The 27,983-nt window shown below is 41.9% G+C and overlaps 1 protein-coding gene across 6 annotated transcripts in view; it reads right to left on the reverse strand.

The window, feature by feature from the left end:
• The window catches only part of Ebf1 (EBF transcription factor 1), a 427,788-nt gene that overhangs the window by 209,540 nt on the left and 190,265 nt on the right, over positions 1-27,983 (reverse strand). The window contains exon 1 of one of the 6 annotated variants that reach the window (XM_063230718.1): positions 17,109-23,482. The exons of the other annotated variants lie outside the window; for them this stretch is intronic. Within the exon in view, the coding sequence (XP_063086788.1) occupies positions 17,109-17,416 (308 nt within the window). The 5' untranslated portion in view covers positions 17,417-23,482. Of the gene's footprint in view, positions 1-17,108; positions 23,483-27,983 lie in introns of those variants that run through there. 6 annotated transcript variants of the gene reach the window in all.

Raw genomic sequence — 27,983 nt, forward strand, 5'->3', positions numbered from 1 at the left:
GCCTGTCGTGGTTATCTCAAAGTGGTCAGGTAGTAACTTCTCAAGGCTAATACTAGTCCGGAGAGTATAACTTCAGAGGGCCCTTCTTGGAGAATATCAGCATTTCATCAATTTCAGTTCATCTCTATGGATCACCTATACTACTTGGCTCATGAAATTTGATAAAATTAAGAAATAAATATATAATAATAAAGATGATTTTCAAAGTACCTATAATTTACAAAAAAATCCTATTCTACATGGTAGACATTTTGCGAAGTTATTTAAGACATTAAATACTTAAGGTAAACTTGGAAGTAAATAATATACTCATTTGACAGGTGAATAAACCAAGGTTCAAAAAAATATTAGAAACTGTGTCCAAGGAATCATAACCAGATAGTGGCAGAGCTGAAAATGGAATCAGAGTCTATCTCTGCATCCTAAGATGTTAACCTATATATGTACTATGGGCTGATTTCCATGTTATAAATCTACTCTCAGAGTGGCCGTGTTTAATCATGCCATAGTTTCCCTCATTTTTCAATTCCATTTTTTTCCCGTCTCTGGACCACCATGACTGTTAAGTTGCAAGCATTTCAAAGCCAGCTCAGCAGATATACATTTGGAGTCATTGTTCCCCCTTCACATGGGATAAGCAGGTCATAAACATTCTTTTCATTCTGCAGTGTGTGCCACAAGCCATCCTTTTGGATCGTCTGCCTCCCACAATGTGTCTTAGGAGCCATCTCTTTAGAGCTCAGTTTGTAAAACATGACAAGCACAGGGAAAGGCTCTTTCCTTGGACTCTGCCTCAACATCCTCTCCTGCATTGTCCCAACCAGCCAGCGCCAGCCTTGGGAGATCTGTAATAAAAGCTGTTAGCTCTTCGACACTCAATAAAAGAAACACACAAGAAACCAATGATGTTCTTGGTTATTAAACTCCTTATTAGACCTAAATAAAATTAAGCAGCTGGTGGCCCTATGTCTCCACAAAATTAATATTAAAACCTCTCTTTGAGCCATTTAGAGTCTTTGTTCATGCACTCCAATCTTCAAGCTTTTTCACTCTTTTTAACAGACAAAAGCAATTTTTTTTCTCCTGCTGTCCTTACAATATCCAGAGGATTTCTTTGGGTTTCTTCTTCCCCTCCTCTGACTCTATCCTCAAAAGTAGTAACAAGAGAAACCTACCTGGATTCTAACCTCACTGAATACTGAAGGAGACTGTTTAGCTCAACATTTTCAAAAAGTTGGACATATACCACGGGTTTGGTACTACACTGTTTTCAGTGGTTATGTATTTATTTTCGTGTGTGCTAGCTTTTAAAATAAATAAAGGGGTTCATCAAGCTCCTGATTGCACAGGTAACATTGCCTAAATCAAGTCATAAGTCAATATGCAGGTAAAAAATATACAGTAAATAGATTTCTTCTATTAGAAAGACAAGAGAGTCAATAAATAACACTCGGGATGGTACTTGTCTAGAAAAAATCACAAGCATAGTCTGTGAATAAATAAACTTCAAGACAAAAAGTGAAATAGCCCCAACCTCCTCTAAGTGCTCAAAGAATAAAGTGAAGCACAGGAAGGTTAATAAGTTTCCTACACTGTAAAGCATCTCCTCAGAGATGCTCTTTCCTGTGCACAGGGCCCAGGCCTCAGGCAGGGGCCACTCTGGGAAGAAGAGGGGGCGTGAACTCTGAGAGCATTACCAGGATGCTGGAGCCACTGAGAATGAGGTAGGGGCAAGTGGCCATGTCCTTCCACCAGAGTAGCTCCGTAGAGTTAGGTACCATCTGGGGGTTCTACATCTGTTTTTATCTGAGTTTTTTTAAAGGTTTCCACTGATTCAGTAATAGAAAGTCTTCAAATTTCTAGAAACATGTTTGGTTTGATCTCTTTGTGCCTTTTGGCATTTTTGATGGTGAAGCAAGTTGGGCTCCATCAACTTCTCCCAAGCATGACTCAAGCACCATTTATGCCAGAATTCCCATGGGCTGTAGGTAGAGGGACTTCTGTTAAAATGCAAACTCCTTGGTCCTGGCTCCTGCTTGCTTTCTTGCAACTTCATTCAAGGGTGGGCTTGCATATAAAAATTAGCTGCTGATAGACCCTGTGACCTTCCAGTTAATGCACTCTTTATCCATGGAGCCAACTTGCCCACTATACACGGCACAGTTCTCTGCAAATGGCTATTAAAAAATCTTGTTTGGTGAAAGAGCAAAATTCTTTTCCATGGCAATTCATCGCTGGATCCAGACTCCATCTGTTTACCACTTGTTGGGTCTGCAAGGATGTGCAGACACCCTCAATGCTGACATGGGTGGTCACCTCCCAAAGAGCAAGAAATAAACCAGCTTTCATTAGCTGCTGGCATTTATGAGAACATTATAATGAAATTAGAAAAAATATTTAAATGGTATTTTAGAATAATAGCAACATTGTAGGGGACAAATGGTACTTGCGCTTCTTGGGTAACATGCAGTCTAAGTAGCCAGAGGGGGAACCCTGGAATGGGTTATCTCAAAGATAAGATCAAGCCTGTCTGAAGAATCTATGCCTGCCACACTTAGATCTGCAACACGGGCATCATCAAATAACATGCTGGAAAATAAAAGGAAACATAAAGACCCCAAATAGGAAGCAGTTCTTCCTTCATTGTTAAAGTTGTTGATATTTAGCAAAAATATATTACAACAAGAATCCTCACTGTTAGAGTAAAACACCAGTGAACTGGCTCAGGAAGCCTTGAAACAGAGCTACATCTTCTCTCTACCAAATATTCATTAATAGTACCTGTAGGAACAAAGTATAGGAATATTCTGGAAGTGAAGACAATTATATTTTATTTGTCAAACACGAATGCTGAGCATTATATGCACCCAATAGCCCATTTAACCTCATTATATGCACCCAATAGCCCATTTAACAAAACACATTGTGATAGGTATTATTATCATTATTTATAGGAAGGAATGTGAAGTTTATTAAGATTAATAAAGTTCCCAATTGAAGAACACTTTGAAGGCAAGATTCTGATTTCTAAGCCATGTTTTCTGTCATGGAGCTGCAGTCCCATATAGTGCAGAAAAAAAAAATCTAGAGAAAAAGAATCAAGTCACTGTAAATATTCTCTAAATTCTCCACAATGAAAATAATAATAGTCATAATACAGTATCATAGTACTTCTTATGATATATGTAACTACATCTGAGCTTAACAATCCTGTCAGCTGTTATTACTGTTCTGAATACACAGATGCGTACATGCTCAAGTTTAACAATGACTAAATTGGTTTCCAACCCTTTTCTGTCTGATTCCTGTTCTCTGAGCTTTCTACCACACTCTATGGCCTTGACCTAGGCATGGCATCTTCTTGTTCCATTCCTTCCAACTAGAGGTAATGATAAATCAGTCTCCAACTTCTCTAAAGAGGCTATACAAAAAATGTCACTCTCTGCTCTCCAAAATCTGTTTCATACCTCCTGGGCAAATAATGGACCTTGACAGTCAATTTCCATTATGAGAGTTGGTGTCAAGAAAGCCATAGGCAAGGGTTGCAGCAGGCAAACCCTTTCCCAAAGCCACAGGAACTGCCATGAACCAATTACGCCTAGTGGATGCCCTTACCATGCCATCGGTTTGACTCATGAAAATCCACTTGGGCAAAGAAAGGATGACTTGAGACAATGCCATGAATAGCAACTTCCTTGTGTGTTAATTTGCCTAAAACTCTGGTAATTATTTAAATAAATGCAGAAAATAGTCAAATGGGAACCTAGCTGGGATGTACACCTTTACCTGTCATGATATTTGGATAGAAAACACCACAAGATCACTACTGTTTAGTGTTGGAGAGGCAGGAAGCCCACTTGGAAGCAAACTAGTACTAAGCACATGTTTATGCTTTTGACCTCACACTATGATAACTAATGCTGGTTCTGTAAATCGATGTGGGAAAACAAATGGAAGACTGCAGAGGAGAGATTCCAAGTGAGGATTTCGTTTCCCCTATGTTAGCCCTTAATTCTCCACAGGACAACCAGCACAAATTCTATACAGTTTACCAGAATGAAATCTTTGCTTATTCTGAATTCAAATCTTAGACCCAGTGCATGTAATACAGTGCCTTAATAGCTTTCCAAACTCTCATTTGGCCTCGGTTACACAACCAGCTGACACTGAAAATAATTAATGCCCTTTAGGACTTGCATCTGCTCCTATGGTTCCAAGTCAAGGTTTTTAATTGGGCTATTTTGGCATTTGGAGACAATGGCAAGGTGAAATAACCTTTCTTTAATATTTTTGAGGTCAGCAGATAGTCCTGCCAAAGGTCATCCTTCAGGTTCACAAATGAGTCATTTGTATCACCTAATGCAATCTGTGACTTGCAAATTGCACTGGGATGTGTTAGTGTGCATTAATTAGTCCATGTGATGAATACTGAATTCATCATTACTAGCCGGAGCCTGTAGAGATGTGCCAATACTTGTTTTGGTGGTTTGTGGTTGCTTATTTGTACTTTCCACTCTACTTTCAACTCTGGTCTGAGAGATTCATCACCCAGAGCCCAGTAATTGGCATAATAGAGTTAACCCTCTCCCTATGACATGGTAGAAACTGGAGAAAGAGCCCCTGGCATAAAAATATTGCAAATCAGGAAGCAACCACAACCTTGCCGCCTTTAGTTTGTTTAATCTGTAAAACTTGGCATCAAAAGATGATTCATTTTCCCATTATGATCCAATCCAGAGAGAAAGAGAGGATCTCTATTTCTACTATCTCACTCAGAGCTCTGAGTTGTGCTGGGTCCTCTCAAATGCTTGGCAGCTACTGCCTCTAATGAAGGCATTATTAATTTCTGTTTCAGGGGATAGAAAATCAGGATGTGGACACTGTATGGCTATACCATCTGTGCAGCTGACATATATTGATTCATACCTTCTTCCCATCTGTCCTTGACACTGTGCGGTAACAGAGGTCAAAATCTCTTTCCTGGAATTCCCCCCAAACACGACTTTCTACCCAGGACCCTCCCAGTGACTTTCTTTGGTTGCTATTGTGCACTTCTAAGGAAAACTGGTGGTGGAGTGCCCGCATGTGTCATCTTCCAGGTAAATCCCTCTGACCCAGCAGAACAATAACCTACCACATCAAAAGGGACCGTGAAAACAATAACTCTTACACTTAGCTGAGATAGATTTAGTGCGCGGTAGGCACTTAAAGTGAATCTTCCCTTCTCCAGAATTTCATGCGTAACAAAGAAAATTAATGCATCACTTTGGAAATTAGCACATTCATTTTTCACAGAAAGGTACAGTAGCCAATTAAATCATACACAGCATAACTAGAGGTCTGGAAAAGTAGATTTACAGAAAGTTACGAAGCTGAAAACCAGCAGGTGGGTATATCTTGCTCTACATTAAGGACACTCAGAATAAAAATAAGTCTCCTATTAATGGGGTATTGTGTGTATGAATGTGTTATGTTTAACATACGCTTCTGAAAAAAAAATGAGAGTGAGCAGTGTGTTCCCATATCGGCTATTTAGAAGAAATCTAGCCTAAGTTAGATTTCTAAAGAATTTTATTTTGAGGACTATCATTTACTCTGTTTTACTTTTTTCTCTCTAACTCCTCTCTCTAGGTGAAATTGGACACACAAATGACTGAATTCACAATGGACTTTTTGAGGATTCAAGTGGCCACTTGTATCTGCAAAGAAGTAAGTGGCTAATTGCAGTCCAAGTGAAAGGCTGAGCCTACAATTAGCCCATTAGGTGGCCCATCCAAGGAGGGCAGTGTGACTGCAGAAAGCCTCCCTCAGGGCGAAGCCCCTGAAACCCCAGAAAGAGCTGAGAGCTTCTCCATCGAGCCAAACTGGGCTGCTGAGAATCTGAGGATTCTGTTTTGTCAGTTTGTTGATGTAACTCTAAAATTCCTCTGGCTCACATAATGAATGTTGCACAGCCTTCTAAATGGGGGGGGGGGTAAAGTTTTAACAAATTCTTGCAAATCATCACATTCAAAGTGAATGCCCAACCTCACCCCTTTCATAAAATCACCTGCTCTTCTTCCTCATGAAATTACCATTCAAAACTTCTCTATCATTCTCATCCTGTACTTAATGTTGAAAATGAATCCATCTTTCAGTTTAACCCTGAAAGAAAATATGCAGCCTTAAAAATATTTTAAGGAAACCTCTGTAGCTTTGGAGGGTGGATCTCAGGTCATTCAATTTGATTTTGAAACAAAATTTAATTTTGACTAAGCACTGCAGCTCTACTAAGCTTCTGCAATACTGGGAAAGGGATAAAAGTCTTTGGAAACTGAGGTGGGACCCAAAAATGGCCACACTACACCAAGTGGATATACTATTAGCTCTAGAAGTTAGCTCTAGAGGAAATAACATTACATTCAGAAAGAATGGACAAGTCACGTTTTTCTGCATGAACCAAGCCAGGGCTGGCCCAATTCACTCTAAGTTTCATTTCATAGCCACATCTCAGTGATTCTGAATCGAAAACACATCTCATTCCACTGGATAGAGATTAGTCAGATGGAAGATTCAAAAGCAACTGCCTCTGAGCTCCAAAGCCAAAGCTGGACACTGCTTACCGAGCCCGCTCCCTTCCACAGCCCCTTGGCTGTGGTATCATTTTAATGACCAAGCCTGAAACTTGTTCACAGAGTTGCACTGCTTTAATTACCCGCTGTTTTAAGCCCTTGAGACCTTCCTTGTGGCCCAGATGTGTCATTTACAAAGCACTCCCTCATGAGAATTACGAGACAAAGTCAGATGTTCTGAGTAATCTAACTGTTTATCCCCTTCTCCCCCACCAGGGGCTCCGGGAGCCCACCCCTCTCAGCACCACCCTGCAGAGTACTAGATAGCTGTTGCCCCTTTTCACCTGTAGCTCTTGGGCATTTTCACTTTGAGTGCACACTGCCTTCCCCATGCCATGGTTGTACTTTACCTCTACATGCATGAGCCTTTCAGCACATTGCTAACGCCCCATCATAGCACTCTGAAGGAACACAAGTCTCTAGATGCCACTGGGTAAAAATGTTGGCATCCAGAATCATCCTTGTGAAATGAGAATATGCCTCTTAGACATCCAACCCCCTTCCGTGATGATTCTCTAAAGCCATCCCACAATACCATTGTCCAGCTTTCTTTCCGATCCTGACATACGTTAAACTTGGTCCCATCTCAGGGCCTTTGTATGTGCTCTTCCAGTTAAATGGAATATTTGGCCCCATAACCTATCCACTGCATTCACCTGTGCCGTTCCAGCTGAAAGGTAATCTCCCTGGAAAGGGTGCAGACTACGCAATTCAAAGTAACTTCTGGCTTTGGTCGTGAATGGACTCCCTGTCACATTAACCTGCTTTCTTTTCCCTAAAGCATGTCTCACTTTGATCTTGTGCAATGTCTAGCTCCCCAAGGGATGCAGCAGTCATCAGAACAGGATTCTGTCTGTCTTGTGAACTTCTCTACTGCCAGGAATAAAGAAAATATATAGCAAGTAAACAAGTATTTGTTGAACTGAATGATGGAAAGTGGGTAAATTAATGACAGAAAAATATGAATTTTTAAAAATGAGTCTGCATTTGGGGTTGTTGAATAACAGGGCTTTAAGGAATCCTTTTCTCAAATGATATTTAAATTCTCATTTATGTGTATTTTTCAGTTGAGAAATACCACAGCTTTCCCCAGACTTACAAAGGCTCCAGGACTCCTAATAGAGTAGCTTAGAAACTACAGTAACAGGTTCCCGGATTTTCAGCCAGTCACAGGGCTAATCACATTTCCTGATCTCCCTGGTGTAGTGGAGATAATTCTGACCAATAAGCACAAAGAACAGTGGTGGGTGAACCTCCTCAAAGGTCTTTCAAGGAAAAGGGCTTTCCCTTCCTCTTCCCATCATCTGTGATGTAGAAACAAAGGCTGGAGCTCCAGCAGCCATCTCTGATGGTTAAGTGACCTTGGGAATGGAAGCCATGAACAGCAGAACAGCAAAAGAGAAGCTAGAAACCCAACGCCATGGGTCATCATCTAGCTCTCCACTATCACTAGACTTTCTAGATAGAAATAAAGGCGTAAACTTGTGTCTCATTTAAGCTTCTGCCATTGGGTCAGGCCATGATTGGAGCTAAGATGGAATTGCTTGTAACTTAGCCCAAACCTAATTAATATACCTAATTTGTACAAAATTGAAGAAGTCATACACTCAAAGGAAGAATCTTATGTTAACAGACACCATTCAAGGTAATACCCCACTACCCACGTGTCCAAGAACCAAGTTTGATGGCATAGAGGCAGGGAGAACAAGAAAACAAATACAAGTGACCAAAAGAAACTTACTTATTTCACTAAGCTTCAAACTATGAGGTTTACTAGAAGACAAAAAAATCACAAAAGCAAATAGGACCAGTGTGATACATTTTATTAATACCTCCATAATTCAAATGTGCCTGTAATGTATAGCTTACATTTCTAACAAAAAATCCTTTTAATTATTTGTCCACAAAATAATAAAGCCTACCTATGCATAGTTGTATTTTAACAGTAAGCCAAATGCCTAGTTATTTTTTTATTCTGATTTAGTTATGAGCAAATGATCATGCTTTTGTTATATAAATGCACCCCATGTGGTACTGAAATTAATGTTCATTTTTACATACTGACTCAGAAGACAATAATAGAATTAACAGCATCACCATTCAAAATGTGATTATTATTATATATTAAAATGTTCTGATTCAGTATATTATTAGAAATAACTATCATATTTAAATTATTGACCCACAACAATGAAAATGCCTGGGACTTGATATATGCTATTTATGCATAATAGATTGCTTAATAAACTGTCCATAGAGACTTTGGTAATTTATTAATTGCAACTTAATCAATACAACCACAGAAGACATTATTATTTACAAAGTGATGTGCCAGTAGAAAAACAAGGCTTGCTTGTTGTGAAGAATGCTAAGAAGTAAAGTAACCCAGATCTCTTTCCCCAGCTGTCTTCAGGGCCAATCTGAGGTGGCTCCATCCCATCTATGCAGGATGGGCCGATGGCTGAGGTGAGAGTCTGCAAGAAAGATTCTCACCCATGTCACCTTGGGAAAATCACTTACCTTCTTTGATTTTCATATTCTTCCACTGTAATTAGGGATAATACTTGTTCTTATGTACCGAACTGGATAATTTTGCAGTGCATCGGAATGAATATAAACACTCATAAATGCCTGTTACCATTATAATTGTCACTGGCATCACTGTTTTTCTTTGCATTCTAACGTGAGGGATCTTTTAAATTTTGTTTGTAAACCATACTTCATTCTTATTCCTGTCTCCCGGAGTTCCAAAAAGGGACTTTGATTCAGTGATTTCTTGGGTTAATGAATAAAGTTATCTACACCAACAAGTTCACTGTTTGTTGCTTCCTTGGTTAACACCATTGTCCATTCTAATAATACAAGAATTAAAAAAGCAAGGAAAGGAGGAGGAGGAGAAGGGAAGGGAAAGGAAAAGAAGGGAAGGGAAGGGAAGGAAAGGGAAGGGAAGGGAAGGGAAGGGAAGGGAGAAAGAAAGAGAAAAAGTGCTTTCTTACATCAGTGCCAGCAGGCACAGCCCATATTATGCTAAATGCCATGCTGGGTACTTCCCAGAAAGGACCAGCAGCCACATTCCCAGAGGCAGCTTGCGCCTACTGATAAGATAAAAAGGGAAAGAAAATTGTTCTGGATGGGACCAATGACCCTGCTGGTTTGCATTAATGAACAGTAGTTTAGCTGTTACTGATCACTTACTGCTCACTTGCTGTGTTTCAGGCACTGTCCTGAGTACTCCATACAGTTTCACAGGTTATATAAGAGACCTACCATTATTTTTCCCTCTGTAAAGTTGAGGCAGTTCAAGCTCAGACGGTGTAAATAGCTTGCCTGACACCACACACAGCTAGAAATTCACAGATCAAGGCTTCGTACCTTGGCACCCAGGCTAAACCTGTTTTCATGACACTATACTATCATGTTCCAAGAAGCTGCAATGAATGTTTAAACATTACGGATCCCACCGCCTTCTGCCAGAAACCGCTGATGAGAATTAATGGAGATCACCCGTAGAATGGAGATCACCCATACGATGGTTAAGATAGCAGGATGTCAGCTACCCAGCATGCGTGCCCCTCACTGGCTTGACTTCTCTTAGATTCCCCTTTTCCATGTGGACCATGCAGGTGACAATAGCGCCTACTTCATGCAAAGATTAAACGGTGTGCTGAAGCACAGTGCTTGGCACAGAGCACAGCACATAGTAAGTACACAGGAAGCACGTAGACTTATTGTTCTCCTCCTTCTTGGGGGAACATGATTAAGAAATAAGAATAGAAGCCCTGTTATTATCACGTTCAGGCTTGAAATGCATCCCTCCACCCACATCTGGATGATGAATGTAATTCTTATGTAAAAAAAATAATTTTTCGGCATGACGCTTCCTATCTGCAATTACATCAAAATCACATTAATTGAGCTATAACACTGTCATGCTCAGCAGCTGGAAAGCGCATCCATACATTCTAAAGAGAAGGCCATTAATTCAGCTCTCTCCAGCACAGCAATGAAATTGGGATGTCCGTTCTCCAGCGTGATTTACTGTCTTTCGAGCTGCTTAAGTGGGAACCTCTACAAAAAGATTTAAGTTAAGTGACTCTTGTGCTGCTCTGAAGCTCATTTATTATTGAATTAAGTTTTCATTTCGTTTAAAGGGAATAAAGAAATATAGTTTTATTTGAAACAAGGTAAAACATTAAAAAGAAATCAGCTATTATGATCCAGGAAGCCAGTTTGTATATCTGCCAGTGATCTCACTCTGTTTACACTCTGAGGAAAAGCTCAAATTTAGACTCGTAAATATTACTAATATGTATATAATTTGAGACTTTTGCAAGAACGCCCACCTTGCTTTCCATACTTTATCATTTCTTAATTTTTTTAAACCAAGCGAGTTAAAGAATAGGCTCATGGAAAAAAATAAGCAAAAATAAACATTTACTTTTGAAGTCTAGAATTCCTTCATGACATAGATGGAGAGGCAGGAGGGGAAGGCCAAGAGGCAGTGAGATGTATTTGATAGAATATCAGTATGTGGCAGAAAAATCAAGCTACAGTAGCCATCTAGGATGAAAAGATTTACAGCATTCTGGTCCACAGATGAATCGTGTGTGGCAGACAAATGGAGAATGATTCCTTGCTGGTGGAGTATGCATGAGTTCAGTGCCAAATTATCAGCCCGTGTATCAGGTATGTGTGACAAAGCCTCTTTAGCATGAGTGACCCTGTCTCTCCCTAGTCCAGATAAAAGAAATTATATATTTCTGTATAGTCTTTCTCTCTCTGAGTCTCATACAAAACAGCCAAGAGTAATATTACTCATACCAAGAAGTCTCCGAAGAACTAAGTAGTTCTGAACAAACTATATTTTTTAAAAATCGGGTAGGACCTCTATAATGGTGTCATTTACAGTCCAGTCACATGTGTCTACAGCACAAGACCCTTCATAATTAGGTATATACACCATACCAGCTCACTGCCTAATTAGCAAATTATGTTGAAAATAGCATCCTGCTAATTAACGGTTATTATGGCATTTCTGAAGCTGAGGCTTTAATTATCACCAACCTAATGCTTGTGTATGGAGGAAAAAAAAGTGCCCCCCCCCTTTAAATGATCAATAAGTGCAAAAGATTATTATAAGGCAAATCTGCTGACAGCTGATTAATTTGTTTGATGCAAAGTTGCTGTGTGTTTCATATTACTTTATCGGAGCTGCAGGAAAAAGGTACATAATTTGGTTTCATTAGCAACCTCTGCGATTTATCACTAAAAAACGCACCCTCCCCTTTTTTTGTTGTTTGTTCAATTCCCTCTGTGTTTTTGCCTGTACTGGCATCAAAGTCAAGAGCAGGAAGTTTTAATTAAGTGACACTAATGAGGTCGTTGAAAATGATACTTCAGCAATTCAGCATGCTGTTAAATGTGTTTATTCTATAATGTCATCAAAGGTGATTGTTTTCCCTCGTAATAGATAAAATTCATTACCATAAGCATTGTACTTTGGAGTGTTGGAAATACGAAATGCTAGTCAGGTGTATCGGTTACATTTTTCCCCCCTCTGGCTGCCAATTCAAATTACTGGACCTAAAACAAAACTTTAGCAAACAAAGCACAGCCAGGTTTTGTTGTTGTTGTTTTTGTTTTTGTTTTTGTTTTTGTTTTAAGTGTCCCATGGTTAGTAATTAACAGATCCTGCCAGGGAGGAACCAAACAAAAATGAGCATGCAAATGACTAATCAAGGAACGTTGGGATGGATGGCATGAGGGTGTAAAGACAGACGTTCCTCGGAGCCTGGCCTTTGTGTGGCAAATCCTGCTGCTCTGCTAACACAGAGGGAATGGAAACCTCCCTGCTCCACCTCGACAGCAGAGGCTCAGCATTTAACTTCAGCTACAGTGGGACGTGTTGGGAGTTTTCTCCTTTAAATGGCTCCAGCCTCCCAAATACAATTATGGTTGTATGACCCACTTTAGAAACTTAATTATCGCATTATGAATTTCTACACTGCCTTCACCCTAACAATTAAAAATGCTTTTTCCATTTCTAAGAGGTCTAAAGAGGACAAGTGCCTCCATTTCACAGACAAGGCCAACTGAGTGAAGAAATGTAGTCCAGGTCAGAGCAGGGTATGGATCACCCCTGTTCCTCTTTTTCTCCTCAAGTCATATTATATCTGTGACCGCATCTGCAATCTCACCAAGTCTGAAAAGACACTAGATTATTCTAGATCCTCGGGTTATTCATTTAGTAGCCCATTTTGAACCTCACATAAATTTAATAGTTCTACAACTTTCCTATGACGTCCGGTTTTCCCCTGAAGGGGCACCATTAATGCCAATGCAGTGTCCAATAAACTCTTCATGCAAGCAGCAGGACCAGCCTCACATTTGATCTAGGTTTGTTTGAAAGTAATTCTCTTATAAAGCTGCCCATTTCTAGGGTTTGTTTGTCTTGCCAAAGGAAACCAAGTGCAGTCCACCGAGTTTCACACTATGCTTCCAATAACAGTTAAGGGCTCTCGGCACGCCTCACTGACCGCACGGCTGCAGATCAGCAAAATCAGGAGTTCGAAGTCTTCTCCAAGACACCCATCTAACTTGCTATGACTGAAAACTACATCCCCAATTTGGACAGGTTTGACCCTGGAATGGGGAAGGAGGCTGGATTTGAGGAGCTCATGGAGTTTTTCAGGTCACTTGCAAAGACAGTGTCCGTGAAAAGTACTAGTCAATTTTCTAAAACATCTCAGAAAATTTAAACATCTATACGATGGCATAAATCAATTTTGGCACAGCCAGTTAGCTTCAGAGAACACTCAAAATGCTTGATATTAGAAGTGCAGGAGGTCACCAGCTTTTTATCAGAGGTTTGGGCAGAGGAAAGACATTAGAGAGGCTCTGAAGTTCTAACAAGGTGTGAAGCTCACTCCCATCTAAGCTACATTAATGCAGTGTGAGCACGTACACAGGCGGGGCAGCTAATGCTCTAGCAGGCTGAGAAGGGTGAGGCAGCTCCGAGTCGTGGGAGGCAAGAGCGTCTTTGTAAGAACCAGGTATCTTTGCCAATTTTGGTTTATTATCTAGAATTTACACTTCTGCTTTTCTACTAGTCTCTTTCTGCCTTAACTGTAGCAGCCACTGAGATGTAGCTCAGTAGAAGCTGTCCCCAATGAGAGTACTCAGTGCCTGGGGGTTTGCAAAGAAATGAGCATGGGGAGGGGGAGGGTCAGATGGGAACAGAGATAGGCACAACTTCTCGGGAATGGGAAAACACTTGGGGATTCCAGCAAGGGCTTCAAACCATGGAGGTCGCTGGCCCTGTAGTAATCTATCCTAAGGAAACCACCGGTGTTCACCAAAGCATTAGCGTTATAATGACAAATTAAAAACTTAAGTGACAGGCTTTGTAGATGGGTTACATAAATAACATCTCATAAGATATAACTATTCAGTCATTACAAAATATGTACTCAAGGAATACATATAAATAAAATAGAACAAAGGAGTGGGCTAGAAATGTAACATCAGACATAGCTGATGTAGTTATTATATAGATTAATAACACAGAAAGAAAGCGTGTTCTCACATTCACAGACTGCAACGCATCTACTTACGTGAGCATTCAAAAAAGAATACAAGACAGATACAAAAGTATGAATGGTTGTTAACCCAGGAAGGTACGATGAAAAATAATTTTAATGTTCATCCATTACCAAACTGTTCATTTTTTTACGTTAAAATTACAAAATAATTCAGTTACCCATCTGGGAGGACAGTCTCAGATGTTATTAGGAATTGTTATGCTACGGTTTTATAATTCTACCATTCTATAATTTATAACATAATCAGTCCCTGCATTTTTCCTCTATTAACTTCATCATTGTTCAGCCACAAGAAGGCCAAAGAACACTGAAATGCTGGGAACTGTCCTTAGGAGACCAGAACAGCACTCCCAGGACACTCATTTAAAAGCTATTCTCGGGACTGGGGGGCGGGGGGTAGCTTAGTGTAAAAGCACTTGCCCAGCATAGAAGGCTCTGGATTCAATCCCCAGTGTGACTAAATAAATAAGTAAATAAAAAATAAAAGTTACTCTCCATATTTCACAACCAAAGTAGTAGCCTCATCTTGTTTGAAGTTTCCTGCAGATTTATACAAGAGGGTACAACATTTGAAGCTGCCAATCATCTCACAGCACAGTGCAGGATGCTCAAGGGTGAGTATTTTCCTGAAGAGTTTTGGTGACACTTTTTTTGGTGGAGGGAGAAGAGTTATTTTACAGAGTGATGGCCTCCTTCGTCTGAATCTTTAGAATTGCAGAAGCATTTCCATGAGAATACATGACTGATATAGTCATTACATACATGGGGGATATTATTTAAATTTTGAAAAATATGACTGTTTCATGTGTACTTAAACTTTTTTCCCCCGAGCTTGATTCTCTAAAGGTCTATTCAAAAATATTCTTTGCTAAAGAGAGGGATAGACCAAGGGCAGCTGAAAAACTCACCCCGCTAGGCAAGCATCACCATTCTGAAGGATAACATAATTATAACTAAAATGAAGACACAGAAAGAGGTGCACAATACAAGCTACCTTGTCAGCTGGAGATGAGAGGATCAATACATTGCTTGCCTAACATTCCCCAATCACACCCTTAATACAACCCAATTTACGTGGGCTTTGGGGATGCTCAGAAAAATAATATAGATTTTTTCCTACCAGAGAGTAAACTACTCATCAAAGGATTTGTGGATTGTTTGTTTGTTGATTGGTTGATTTTTTCTTAACCTTTTAAAGCCATGACAAAAAGGAGGAGGAAGAGGAGGCAGAAGAGAAGGAAAATAAGGGGAGTCAGTTATGAACAGAGAGCTGGGCTTGCATTTTTTGCCAGATTGCACATGGGCTCTATCATTTTAGGCAAGTGACTGAAACGCTCTGAGCCAATGGCTCCTCATTTTGTTTCTCAAAGTCACGAGAAGCTAAGTAACTTAACACAAGAGATACAGATCATTAATACAGTTTTTTTTTTAATTGTAAGAGTTCAAAGACCTTCCAAAACACACACCTCCTATAAGTCTGCATGGAAAGAAAATCTGTATTATGTCATAGTTCAATTTTTGGTTTTTTGGGTTTTGGTTGTTTGTTTTTTGTTTTTGTTTGGGGGGTTTGTTTTGTTTTTTTGTGGGGGTTTTTTGTGTGTTTTTGGTATTGGGGATTGAACTCATGACTTTGTGCTTGCCAGGCAGGTATTTATGCCACTGAGCTAAATTCCTGGCCCTGATGTCATAGTTTTAATGATTCTTTTTTCATGTTTTACTCTTTTTCATATTTTACTCTTATATTAAGTCACACAAAAACTCCCGCTCTGGGTGACACACCATTGAAAAGAAGAGATCTAAACTGTAATGTGGACCCTCAAAAGATTTCAGTGCACACAGGCGGATGAGCATGAGTACCTGGGCTGGGTGAAAGACGGTATATGCGGTGTGATTATCAAGTAATGAGGATGACACAGACTCTCCTGACTGGCACGTGGAAGCTGACTCACAACTCAGAGCCATGTGACTGTCGTCGATGGCACTGGTTTCTTCATGCATTCATTCATTTAGTTTCTGCAATGCGAGGGCAATACAGTGCAACACACACACAGCAGTCCCACCGTCACCAGACTTCCCTCCGTAAAGTTACTTGGTACATTACACACCATGCTACTCTATGAGGGGACTTGGAAGAGAAAGGGAGATAGAATATCACATTTTAAGAAATTCCAAGCCCATTTCTTCTCCCGTTTCCAAAATCTGAAGTTCAAAGATTTATCATCCTTCAAATAAGCCATTCAATGGCTTGTAACAGGCAATTACAAGTACCTGGATAACTTGCAGGTTCTGGTTTCAAACTTGAGTTAGAAGCCCTGCAAGTTATTTAGCCAAATAGCCTCTGTGTTCTTAGTCGATTACTGTGAAGAGCAATCAGAGGAACCCGGGTGTGGTGGTACACAGCCGTAAACCCAGCACTCTCAAAACTGAGGCAGCACTCTCAAAACCAGCACGGGCAGTTTAGAAGCACTTCCCCTCAAAATTAATAAAGAGTTGATGATACAGCTCACTATGAAGGCCCTGGATTCAATCCCCAGCACCAAAATATAAAACAAAACAGATCAAACAGTGTGGTGCGCGTAAAATGTGCAGAGTCCAGTGTCTGACACAATGTTTTCTAAATGTCTTTGCCAAGGAGGTAGTGAAAACCTGTGTACTGTCCTGTGAAGAAGGCTTTCAGTCTATAACTGTACTCCTAAGAAGTCTACAAGGGAGACACTATTATCCCTATTTTACAATGGAGGAAACAGATTCATAGAGGTTAATTTGTCCAAGATGCATTAAAAAATAAAAATGTTAGTACCAGGACATAACCAAGGCAGGCCGGCCCCAAGACCCAAGGTGTTAATGGTAATATTTTTTAATCTATTAAACAGGAAAAGCTGACCTTAGTGCTTACCTTTGTAAGAGGATGGGCCCAGCTTTCACTCTGCCCCCGTGCAGGTACTCAGGTGGGCAAGCACCGTCCAGGAAGCTCCTGACCCTCACCCCTGCCCTGGCTGAGCAGGGAAGGGCGAGAGGTTTTCCAGAGGGAGTCTTTGGGCAGCAGCTGGTGAGAGGCTGTGCTCCAAGGGCACAGTTAAGGTGAACTCCAAGAGCACAGCCTGTGGGCACCAAGGCACTGAGGACACATCTCAGAGACGGGATACAAATGTGCCTGCTGCAGCGCAGCCACCTCGCCTGCCCAGGGAGCCTCCCGGGAGCCATGGGCACAGGTGTCGCTGCCCCACTCACAGATTAGCAGACACGAACCCAGGGCAGACCAGCTGGTAAGACACCCCACACCCACTGCTGCAGGCTCTTGCTGACACGCACACGCATACACACACACACACACATTCACAGACACATGCAGATACACAGAAAGAGTAAGCACGAGGCAAACGAGATTCATCTCCCAAACAGGCATTTATAAAAGGCAGACTGTCCTCTCCCTTTTAGCAGCTCTTAAATTGATCACATATCCCATCTCCCATCACTGTAATTAACCAGTTCACAGCTGGAACGCATTTATTCGACACAGGAAGTCATCCCTTGAAAGTGAAAAATTCGCCAGAAGTGGCCATGGATTCATTTAAATAGATGTAACGAACAATTACTTTGGGGTGGATATATGACCAGAACAAGAAAATATGGTTAATACGATACCAAAACTCTGCCAAATACCCAGAGGTTTTCCAAACATACAGACGACTCATGTTTCACTTTCAATCACCTAGTTTTGCACTGGATGGCCATCTTCGGGGGTACAGAGACCCCTCCGCCCTCCTACAGTCCTTGTACAGAGACTGGCTAAGTCACATGATGCAACTGGATCCCCAAAATATTTTTCTTTAGAAAAATGAGAAGCTTGATTTTCCATCATCTTCATAACACCACTCATGTAATAACACGTACGTGTGCATGTTCCCAGGGCGTCTAACAGTACAGAAGGCCTGGAAGGTCCTACCCTTGCTTTTTGTCAATAAATGCACTTGAAAGGTGACAATGCCCTTAGATTTGCCACCTTCAGAACCATGCTTCCTGCCTCAGTTTCCCCCTCCATCTCACAGTGCACAGAAGAACTGACACCACAGGGTAAATCAGTATCTCAGCTCCACCATCTAACACCTGGGGGGATTTTAGGTTAATACGTCATATCCTGGAGCCCTGCTTTTCCTCTTGCTAAATGGAAGAAATAATAATTCCTAAAGTTGCAAAGACTTGATGAGATATGTAGAAATGGCTTAGCACATTGCCGGACATGTACAAGTGCTCCATAGAAGTATCAGCTGGGTGCCTTGAATGAGGAAGGCACATGCTAGGCTTTATAGAGACACCCAGATGAATAGGAGAGTGATTTCCATCCACAGATGTGGAGGCCTGTCCACGATGGGAAGGACCATCTAAACCAGCCACACCTACTGCACAGTCTCACACGCAGCTGTCCAAGCACGCTCCTGCTCCAGCTCTGTCTACACCCACGTACTGGCTTGCTTCCTCCTCGGGGCTGGAAACTCCAACAGGCCGAGAACTACGTCTTGTGGTTTTAATTTTCTTGGCCCTCCAATATCATGAACAGAGTAGGTACCAGTTACAAGTTTACCGAAAGGGTAAATGAATAAAACAGAGAACAGGAAGTGCCACAAAAGTAAGTGATGCAAAAGTACTATGGTAATTCAGAGGAAGGACAGAATATTTTTATCTAGTTATACTAAAGTAGCCGCGGGGAGAGATGAGACCACAGGACCTGGAAGGGTCCTGGAGGGCTTGGCCTTGGGGAACAGGCTGGGTCTAGAGAGACTGACTGGGGGGGCCATTCTGATTCCTCTTCAGTTTACACTCAGGCTTCCTGTGCCCCCGCAGTACAATGGGCACAGGTACCTGCACATCAGAGGATCGGGGGTGGTACTATTCCCTGAAGTCAAACTCATTTTTCTCTGAAGTGCCCAGAGTCCTATCGCAGGGAGTTCACATCAGCTCTGTCTTTCAAAGAGATTTTTATTTTCCACCCAACCTGGTTTAGCATCATTGAGAAGGTCTTCCATAGAAAAGATGAATAAATAATACAGTGAGGAAGCCCAGGATTCATTCTGGGCCCTTCAGTACTCCTGAAAGAAATAGGCAAATTGGACAGAAATCAAAGCTGGGAAACCACGAGGATTAAACAGAGGAGCAGCAGGTGCTACTTATAAGGGATCCCGCAGCACCAGCCAGGAACCAGCAAAGCTCGGGATGACAAAAAGAACCGAGGATCAAATACTCTCCCCGAGCAAGGGTGTAGGCACACCGATGAAGGGAAAGAATTGCTCAGGGTCATGCACCGGGGTAGAGCAGAGAGGAATGGGATGTAATTACAGAAAGGAAAGCTTGGGCTGAATATCAGGGCAGCCTTCTGAGGAGCAGGCTCTGTGTGAGTGCTGCCTGGCTTCCCAAGAGAGGAGGTGGAAGCCCCATCACTTGAGATGCATAAAGCCACTGGACAAAGAGCTGAGAAACAAGAGTGTGAGGAATAATCTGCCTGGCCAGGGGGTAGAACAGGTGACCCCACGGGGCTGCACAGCTCCGCACTTCAAGGACACGGCAAGATGTATTTCATCAGGCACCCACTGGGGGAAGCCTGAAGCAGGGCCCCCCACACCCGCTTGGCCATTGTGCTTTCTCAATGCACTACTCAAGAAGCAACCCCGTTCACTTCAAGAGCCCCATCAAGGCTCCTTGCTGCCAGAAAGATCCAAGAGAACAATATCTCACAGTGAACCTGGTGTGTTCACATTTTAAGGCAAAAGTAGCTTTGAGAGAGGAATTTTAACTCTGCCTCAAGTGCCCCCGTCTTTACATCTTGTTTTTGATCTTGTTTTTGCTTTGTTTGAGATCCTTGTCGGTTCAAAAGAAACTTATCCTTACCATGAGATCCCAGGTAGTCAATATAAAATTGTGATTTTTAAATATGTCCTTAGAATTAACCAAATGGCTCCATTTTGCTCCAAGGAGAGTGGCTTCAGTGTCCCTAACACAGACCTTGGCGCCTTGCAGCCGCTGGCTTGTGACAATCTGTGCAGTTCTGCCTTTTGCCCTCCTCCCCTCTCTGCTCTGCAGTATTAAAAGCACTTAGGTTTTGCAAACAGTTATTTCCTCCTTCTCCTCTAGGACTAGTCCCTGCTATTCCCTGGGTCTCAAACACACTTGTGCTCTCCCTCTCTGTCACTACGTCCTTAGTCTGCTCAAGCTGTCATGACAAAGTAGAGAAGACCAAGTGGTTATAAGCAACCGAAATTTGTGTTTCCCAGTTCTTATTAAGACCAGAGTCAGGTTCGGGGAAGGCCCTGCTTCCAGCTTGCAGACAGATACCTGCTGCTTGCTGAGTCCACATGAGCTCTGGTCTCTCTCCCTTTTATAAAAATACTCATTCCATGAGAAGTACCTCATCTTCCTGATTTCATCTAAACCTAATCAACCTCCTCAAAGCCTCACCTCCAGATACCATGACATTGAGAGTTAAGATCTGAACCCATGCCAAGCCTCTTCATTTTTCTAGACCTAACTTTCAGAAGTCTTTCCCACTTTGCTGAAGAGGACCTTCCATTAAGCATCTCTACCGTAGGCTCACCTAATACAGCTATGTTTGCTTTCCTGTCCAACTTTTCCAACAGGGCCTGGAGGGACACAAGCTGTGTCCCTCTTGGTGCTTGACTTTGGGACCTGGAGCACAAGTGTCCTTTTATACATATAAAAGAATCAAGAAGCAAGACATTAAGTCTCGAGTGCTTATCTTGTGCAGGACCAAGGTTGACTTCTGAGAAAACACAAAGAGGAATGAGAGACCAGTCTTCATGGTCTTATGGACTAAACAAGGAGAGACGATAAACATACAACTATTCTGTACTTCAAAGTACAAATGTAAAAGTGTCAGGAGACAGAGCTAGGTGAACACCTAAAGGCAGGACAGACTTTCCTAGCTAAGCTGGGGAAAAGAGATCCAGGAAGGATTCCTTAAAAAAGGCCAGTAGGGAAAAAAAGGCTGATAGAATACGAGAGATGATGGACATAAAGATGGCCAGAACAAGAGATTAGAATAAGGACATGAAAGCTGAAAATCTCCAGCACCACTAGTTCAATAATTAAACTGAATTTTAAGTATAGGGAGGCTGTAGGGTCACAAAGTATTTTGAATGTAAAATCTAGACTTCATTATGTACACAGGACAGTGACATAATCAGACTTTGTTCTCTGGTATGACTTAGTATAAAGCTGACATCTGCACTACAGTTTATGGAGGGAAAAAGTCCTGTAGACATCTCCATTTTAAAAAACCGGTCAGTGAATAGTCAGTAATCGTAGGTCACCATGTCTGCTTTTCTAAGGAGAAGAGGCCATGAGGCAACCCCTTTCCTCAGAAGTCATCTAACATACTTCCATTGTGAACACCTGTCCTCAGGTCTGCAAAGCCCGGATGCCTCTTAGGAACAACTACCAAACTAATGAAAGTCCCGCATTTACGGCATCTGAGTATTCTGATTCAGAATCTTGACAGTCTCAAGGAACCCACTCCCACCCCCTTATCACCCTCTTTATTAAAGACCTTTCCGAGGTGATTTCCTGGTCTGCTTCCAGCTACAGCCAGCACCTGCATGCATACAGATGTTTCATTTACCTAGAAAGTAGCTGTAGCACTTGACATTGCCCCAGTGCATTCTGGGAGTGTCCCTGGTTCCCACCTCTATTTAGCAGAATGGCCAGCTGTTGTGTTTGCTGGTCAGAGAACCACAAAGCAACTAGCCAAGTGGTAGCGTACTGATGGCACTTGCTTACTGCTTCACCTGGAAGAGGATTGAATGACTTTCAGAAAACCCCCTGGAAGGTTTTTCAGTCCACACATCTCCTGAAATCAAAGGGCAGATGCAACAAAGAATGGGTGATCCATATGGGAAGACATTGAGTCTAGGGAATAGTTACAACTACACTATAACATCCAACATAATTTATAGAACTACACCACTTGGGTCTGGGCCATTTAGTCACATTTTTCTAATGATCTGAAGTTAAAGTATTGTTAAAAGTTTAAAGCAGGAAAATAACTTCCCCGAGGCCAGAGAGCTAACAAGTGGTGATGTAGGGATTCTGACCCAAAGCCCATGTTCTTAGCCATTTCACAATGCTATTGTGTAGCTATACTTCTTGGAATACTCTTGGGGAAACAAAAAATATAGGAAGTTCATACAGAATATGTAGATCCCTCAACTTTCTTTTTTTTTTGAGACAAGGTTTTCCTGAGTCTCTAAATTGCCCAAGAAGAATCAAACTTGCCTCATCCTCCCAGAGTGCTGGAATTTCAGGTCTGTGCCACCACACCCAGCAGGCTCTAGCCTTTCACAAGGACTGGAGATGAAACACATTCTTTCCACAGAGTTAGTCTTCTGCCCCCCAGTGGTCATATGGGGAATGGACTCCAACAGCAAATCAACAGAGGACACTTCCCACTGGATGATTTCTAGAATAAAAGGACTTCGAATGAAAAGATGGCTATATATGCACGAAACTAATTATTACTATAATTATTATCAATGTAACATGTGGGTAGGAGACAACTCCTGACAGCCTTTGTAAGAAGTGATGTCTAGCTGACTTAACAGAGTTTAATTGAAAATGTCAACAACCTTGAAGCTCATTAGGGTGAACCTACTAGCCCCAAGAAAAGACAGAGTTGAAAACAGTTAACTGTTGCTGAAAATGCTCTATACTGAGAAGACAGAAAATAAAAGGATGAACATAAGCACTTTCGGCCTTCTGTGAGCCTTTCAAGCACCAACTGCTCAAGTTTCCTAGGAGTCAAAGAGGCGCTCACGCCAGACACACACATTTTGGGAAGAATGATAATGTGAGTGGTTGGCTCTGAGCAATGAATACTGCCCCAGTCCAATCAGGCCATGTACAAACACAGCACACTTCCTTCCAAGCATGACTTCTTGTGGTGAGAATCCAGCTATGCTGACGCAAAGCAACCAATGAAACAGAACCAGCTATAGTCAAAGCCTATTAATATTGCAAGTCTCTGAGGCGGACGTGATTCATCTTGTGTCTCTGTCCATTTTCTGCTCCTCCTCTTCCACCCACATTATATGAACACAAACAGGCATACTCGCACACATATGCACACACACACACACACACACACACACACACAGAGTGTATCATCAGGGTTTCCCATCAATTAGCCAAACTTAGCTGCTTCTAGATCAAGCCTCCTTGATATTAAGTTGGAAATAGTTTCCATTTAGTATTTCTTTAGTACTTTTTGAGTAAATAAAAGTATGTGGATACTAGAGAAAAAAATACATGTTATAAATATGCAAAGTTCTTTTCACTATGCGTATTGAAAATAAGGAGTGAGTAAAAATTCGTGACACACAGATCATACAGGGTTTGCTCTGAGAAACTGTGGCCTAAACATATACACAGTACTATAAAATATATGCACAGTACTATATAACTTTCTTCCCACTGTAGAGCACTGTCCAAGACATCACCACATTTAGTGCTGTGTTGGCATGTTTATAAAATCTCTCTCCTGTAATAAGCAAAGTACATCAAACCTAAAACCATGAACTCCTTATCAAAGGCCCTGTCTCTGGAATCAGACCACTTGTGTTGAAATCCAACTTCTAACATTAACCAGTCATGTAACCTTGGGTGAGTTCAGCCTCATTGACTTCATTTATAAACTGCGGATAAATAGACACAGAACCTTTAGGCGAAAAGCACATAGACAGTGTTGGACACATGGTAAAGCCTCATTAAATGAGGACTGCTATTCATACTGTTCACACTGTGTGACCTTTAGCTTTACTAAGCATTAGGATTGGGTGCATGGGACTGGATTACTAGCTATCATGAATTCCAAAGAGGTTTTAATATCAAAGACAAGGAAACCAGGATCCAGTGAAGGTTTCTGAGGGGTGAGTGGTATGATAGAGACCTTTAAGGAAGCATCTGCCAGTGGAGTTTAATTCAGTCGGCATAGAACAGCCTCTAGAGAGTCCCTGTAAGGACCTCAGGCAAACCTGCACATCTGCAGGTGGGAATGGCGGAAAGGAAAGGGCCTTTACAAGAATGCTCCCAAAATGGTGAAAGAAAGGGGGAGAGGGCAGGGGAAGCTGGGAGGCCAGAGAGAGGACAAGAGGAAGGCGGGGAGAGAGAAAGTAGAGAGGGAAAAGAAGAGATAAGGAAGGAAGAGGAACGAAAGGGGAAGGAGAGAATGAGAGGAGAGGAAAAGGAGAGACAGAAGGGAAAGAGGAGGATGGAGAGCGAAAAGGGACAGGAGAGTGAAGAGGAGGGACCAGCACAGGGCACATGGAGAGGGAGGGGGACTGAAGAGGAGCAGGGGGAGAAGAAAGGGAGGAAAACGAAGAGGAGGAAGAGGAAGAGAAAGGGGAGGAGGAGGAAAGAGAGAAAAGCAAGGCCATTCCACATGATGGCTGGGAAGACTAATGAGAAGACAAAGATGAATCCAGCACAGCCATCTGATGAATTAAATCTCCTGACGTTCACGGGGTCACATGAATGCAGAGCGGCCAGAAGGCCATACAGACTAGTCTAGTGTCACTCTCAGCAGATAGTCTTGAGGGAGATTTCAAGGTTGATTTCCAGAGTCAAAAGAATCCTAATGGCTGTGAATTCACTTCATTTAGCAAGTGTTTACCTGTGCCCACCACGGATAAGGCTCTGTGCTAGGCTCGGGAGACACAGTGGAGAAGAGAGACAAACCACTGTTTTCCTGGAGTCCACATTCTAGCAGAGTAAACGGCTATGAAATAGTGAGCTACAGAAGCGAGTGATTCATGACAGTTGTGTTATAAGTGGCATCACTGGTCAGTTCCAAATTCCTCTGGAAACAACCTCTCGCAGCAGCCACGCACCCAGCATCTAGGAGCAATCTGGGGCCCAGGCTCAGGGCACAGAGCTGAGAGCACTTTATCTCAGGAGTAGGCTGTGCCTGATCCAAGCAGAAGCCTGTATTCCTGGCAAACTGATGAGTGCTGATGAGTACTCCTCCTGTGAAATCCCAACTGTAATGGGAAACAGAATAGGAGGTCTGGGGAGAAGAGGCCCATGATGGCCACTCCATCCTTATCTATAGAAAATAAGATTGTGCAAACCCAGCAACAGAAAATTCTGCACACACGACCCCACCTCTCTCGTGTACAGGGAAAGAGGTCAGGGACTTTGGCATCATTTTAGTTTCCAGTGAACCCAGAATCTGCCACCCTGTACTCACTAGCAAATCATGCACTAGCTACAGATTTCTGTAGGCAGGAAGGACAAAACTTACTAGGAAGTTTTATTAAGGTCAGCAATTATTAAGGTCCCTTCTGTGTCTTAACAATCCATAAATCTAGAGCTTGGGAGGCACACAGAGGAATGGTAGCCTACAGAAATTGCAAAGGAGAGGTGATCATGTCAAAGCAAAGCCAAGGTATAGGGATGAACATCACCTTTTCCCTCTGTAGAAATGGGTGGTGGACAGTACAAACCGGAAGTGATTTATTTTGAAATATTTCTCACCAAACAGCTAAAGCAACCTTACTCCATTAAAACCCAGGTTTTCTATCTAAAGCGTAAGTGTCCTCTGTATTTTTCTCCAGAACTGAAACAGAATATCTGAAGACACTCACAAGAACTTCTAATGATCTTTAAAGATGTAAATCCTCCATTCCTTGAGGACAAGCGTGCTTCTGAAAAACCATTCAGGAACCGGAAGTGGCAGCCTCTCTTAGGAACAGAGACACCCCAGTTTTTCCTGTGCAGGGGTGGTGACAGGAGGTGTCAAAACAGCCACTACTTTCTCCCAGGGTGGAGCCTGCCAGCTCTTCTTTGCTAGCAGGGAGCCATCTGAGTTCTTCCCAAACAACTCCAGTTCTGTGTGATGGCAGTGAGGCCTGGGGCTAGCCAGTGGCAGCTTCTGCTTAGCCAAAGGGTGTCAGACACATTCACCATCAGATGTAAATACAGCAACAAACCCTTCATGGAGGGATCGTACATTGGAATGGGACCGCATTAGAACGGGTACATTACACATGGGTACCACATAAGGGCCAAGTGTGCCTAAAATGGCTCTCAAATATACATGTCTTTCTGAAATTGCTTCTCAGGTGTGTCATTTTTATCTATTCTGCTGGGATTATGCATGGCCTAGAATCCCAGCTTGAAAATCCCTGCCATCTCTCCAAACTCATCAGTACTCATCAGGAATCTGGATATGGACACAAAGAAAGTACAATTAAAGCCTGAAAGGAGGCTGGTAAGGAGCCACATGGACCCCACTGTGCTTCCTTCAGGCTCAGGCTCTGCTCAGCAGCTCTGCCTTTGACTGACATGTGACATTCCCGTCTTCATGGACACAGAAGCCAAGCTCTTGATGGTTATCGACACTGGAAAATGTCATGTCTGAATATGCTTCGGCTGGACCTTCTTCCCCACATCCTTTCTGCCTCCTGCCCCTCGGTTTATTTTAATTATACAAGAAAACTCTCAAGTGTGGAACGGCTGCCTGCTGTATCGCATAAGCCCTTAATTGTGCTCTGGAGTTGGATCGTGGCATTTTATCACCCTGCAACACTAAAAGGCACATTTGCAACAGGAGTCAGTCACGGAATATTTTCTGGAAATGCCAATAGATTTCAAAGACCCTCCTTTTTCATACCAGACATTTGTGGTTTGGGGGTACATAGAAAAATACCAATTTTTATGTCTTATCATATATTTTCTGACTCTCCTTATAACTCTTTACAATTCTTCAACTGATTCTTAATACTAATGAATACCAATGGCTTAATCCAAAACCACTTGTTTCTTGTCAATCCACAAAAGCATCTCAAGCAGAATTGGTTTTTATAGTACTATAGTCTGTATACCCTGATGGTATATCCATTGTATTATTCTTCTTGCTCTTTTTAAACATTTTTTTATCAGAGAAAAGGACAGATCACAATAAATTAAGTTTAGGTTTCTTCAGAAGAGGTCCCCCAAAATAAGCAATTTCCTAGGAAGGAAGAAAAAAGTTCCATGTCCAATCTGGACATGGCTGACCAATTTGGAACCTTGATCCAAATGTATCCATATGCCCCCTTCCATAAATACAGTACTGCACCTTCCATATGTATGCAATAAATATTCACCCAGTCTGCCCAACCATGAGCTTCAATGTTCTCTAAGTTGTATGCATTCTATCCAACTTTAACCAAGGATTCCAAGCTCCCATGTTGGATATGCATCCCCTAATTCATACTAGGAGAACCAATTCTTTCCTGCCATCCACCATTCCCCAGTCCAATCCAAATCTCAAGGAAGAAGGGCTCCAATGTCCACATAGTTTATAAAGCCTACTCCCCACCAGTATTTTTTACCTGATAGATTCATGATGTATCATTTTTAAGCAAGTCCCTCTGGTACATCATGGTGCCTAATCACAGACGTCTTCCTAATGTTGCTAAGCAAAATGAAAAGTTTTCAGGCTGGCTTCCAGGGAGGCAGTGAGCAAAGGAGAAATATATTACTTATCCTTCTCTATTTCCTGGCCCAAAGGTCTCTAATTAACACTCGTGCAACTGACTTCTCTTGGCAATCCTGCCCACTTCCTTTAGATGTTATTTACTTCGGGACTTGGAAAGAAGCACAGTGTTATGCAACAGCATCGTCCATTAATCCTTAGTGGACACACCTGAGAAAAGACACTTGCTGGACAGGCTGAAGGCCCAGAGCTACTGAAGTATGGTGGCCTGTCCTTCATACTGCCCTT

The sequence above is a fragment of the Cavia porcellus genome, unplaced genomic scaffold, assembly GCF_034190915.1.
Source record: "Cavia porcellus strain 051 isolate PalLab524CR breed Dunkin Hartley unplaced genomic scaffold, mCavPor4.1 scaffold_19, whole genome shotgun sequence".
Lineage (NCBI taxonomy): Eukaryota > Metazoa > Chordata > Mammalia > Rodentia > Caviidae > Cavia > Cavia porcellus.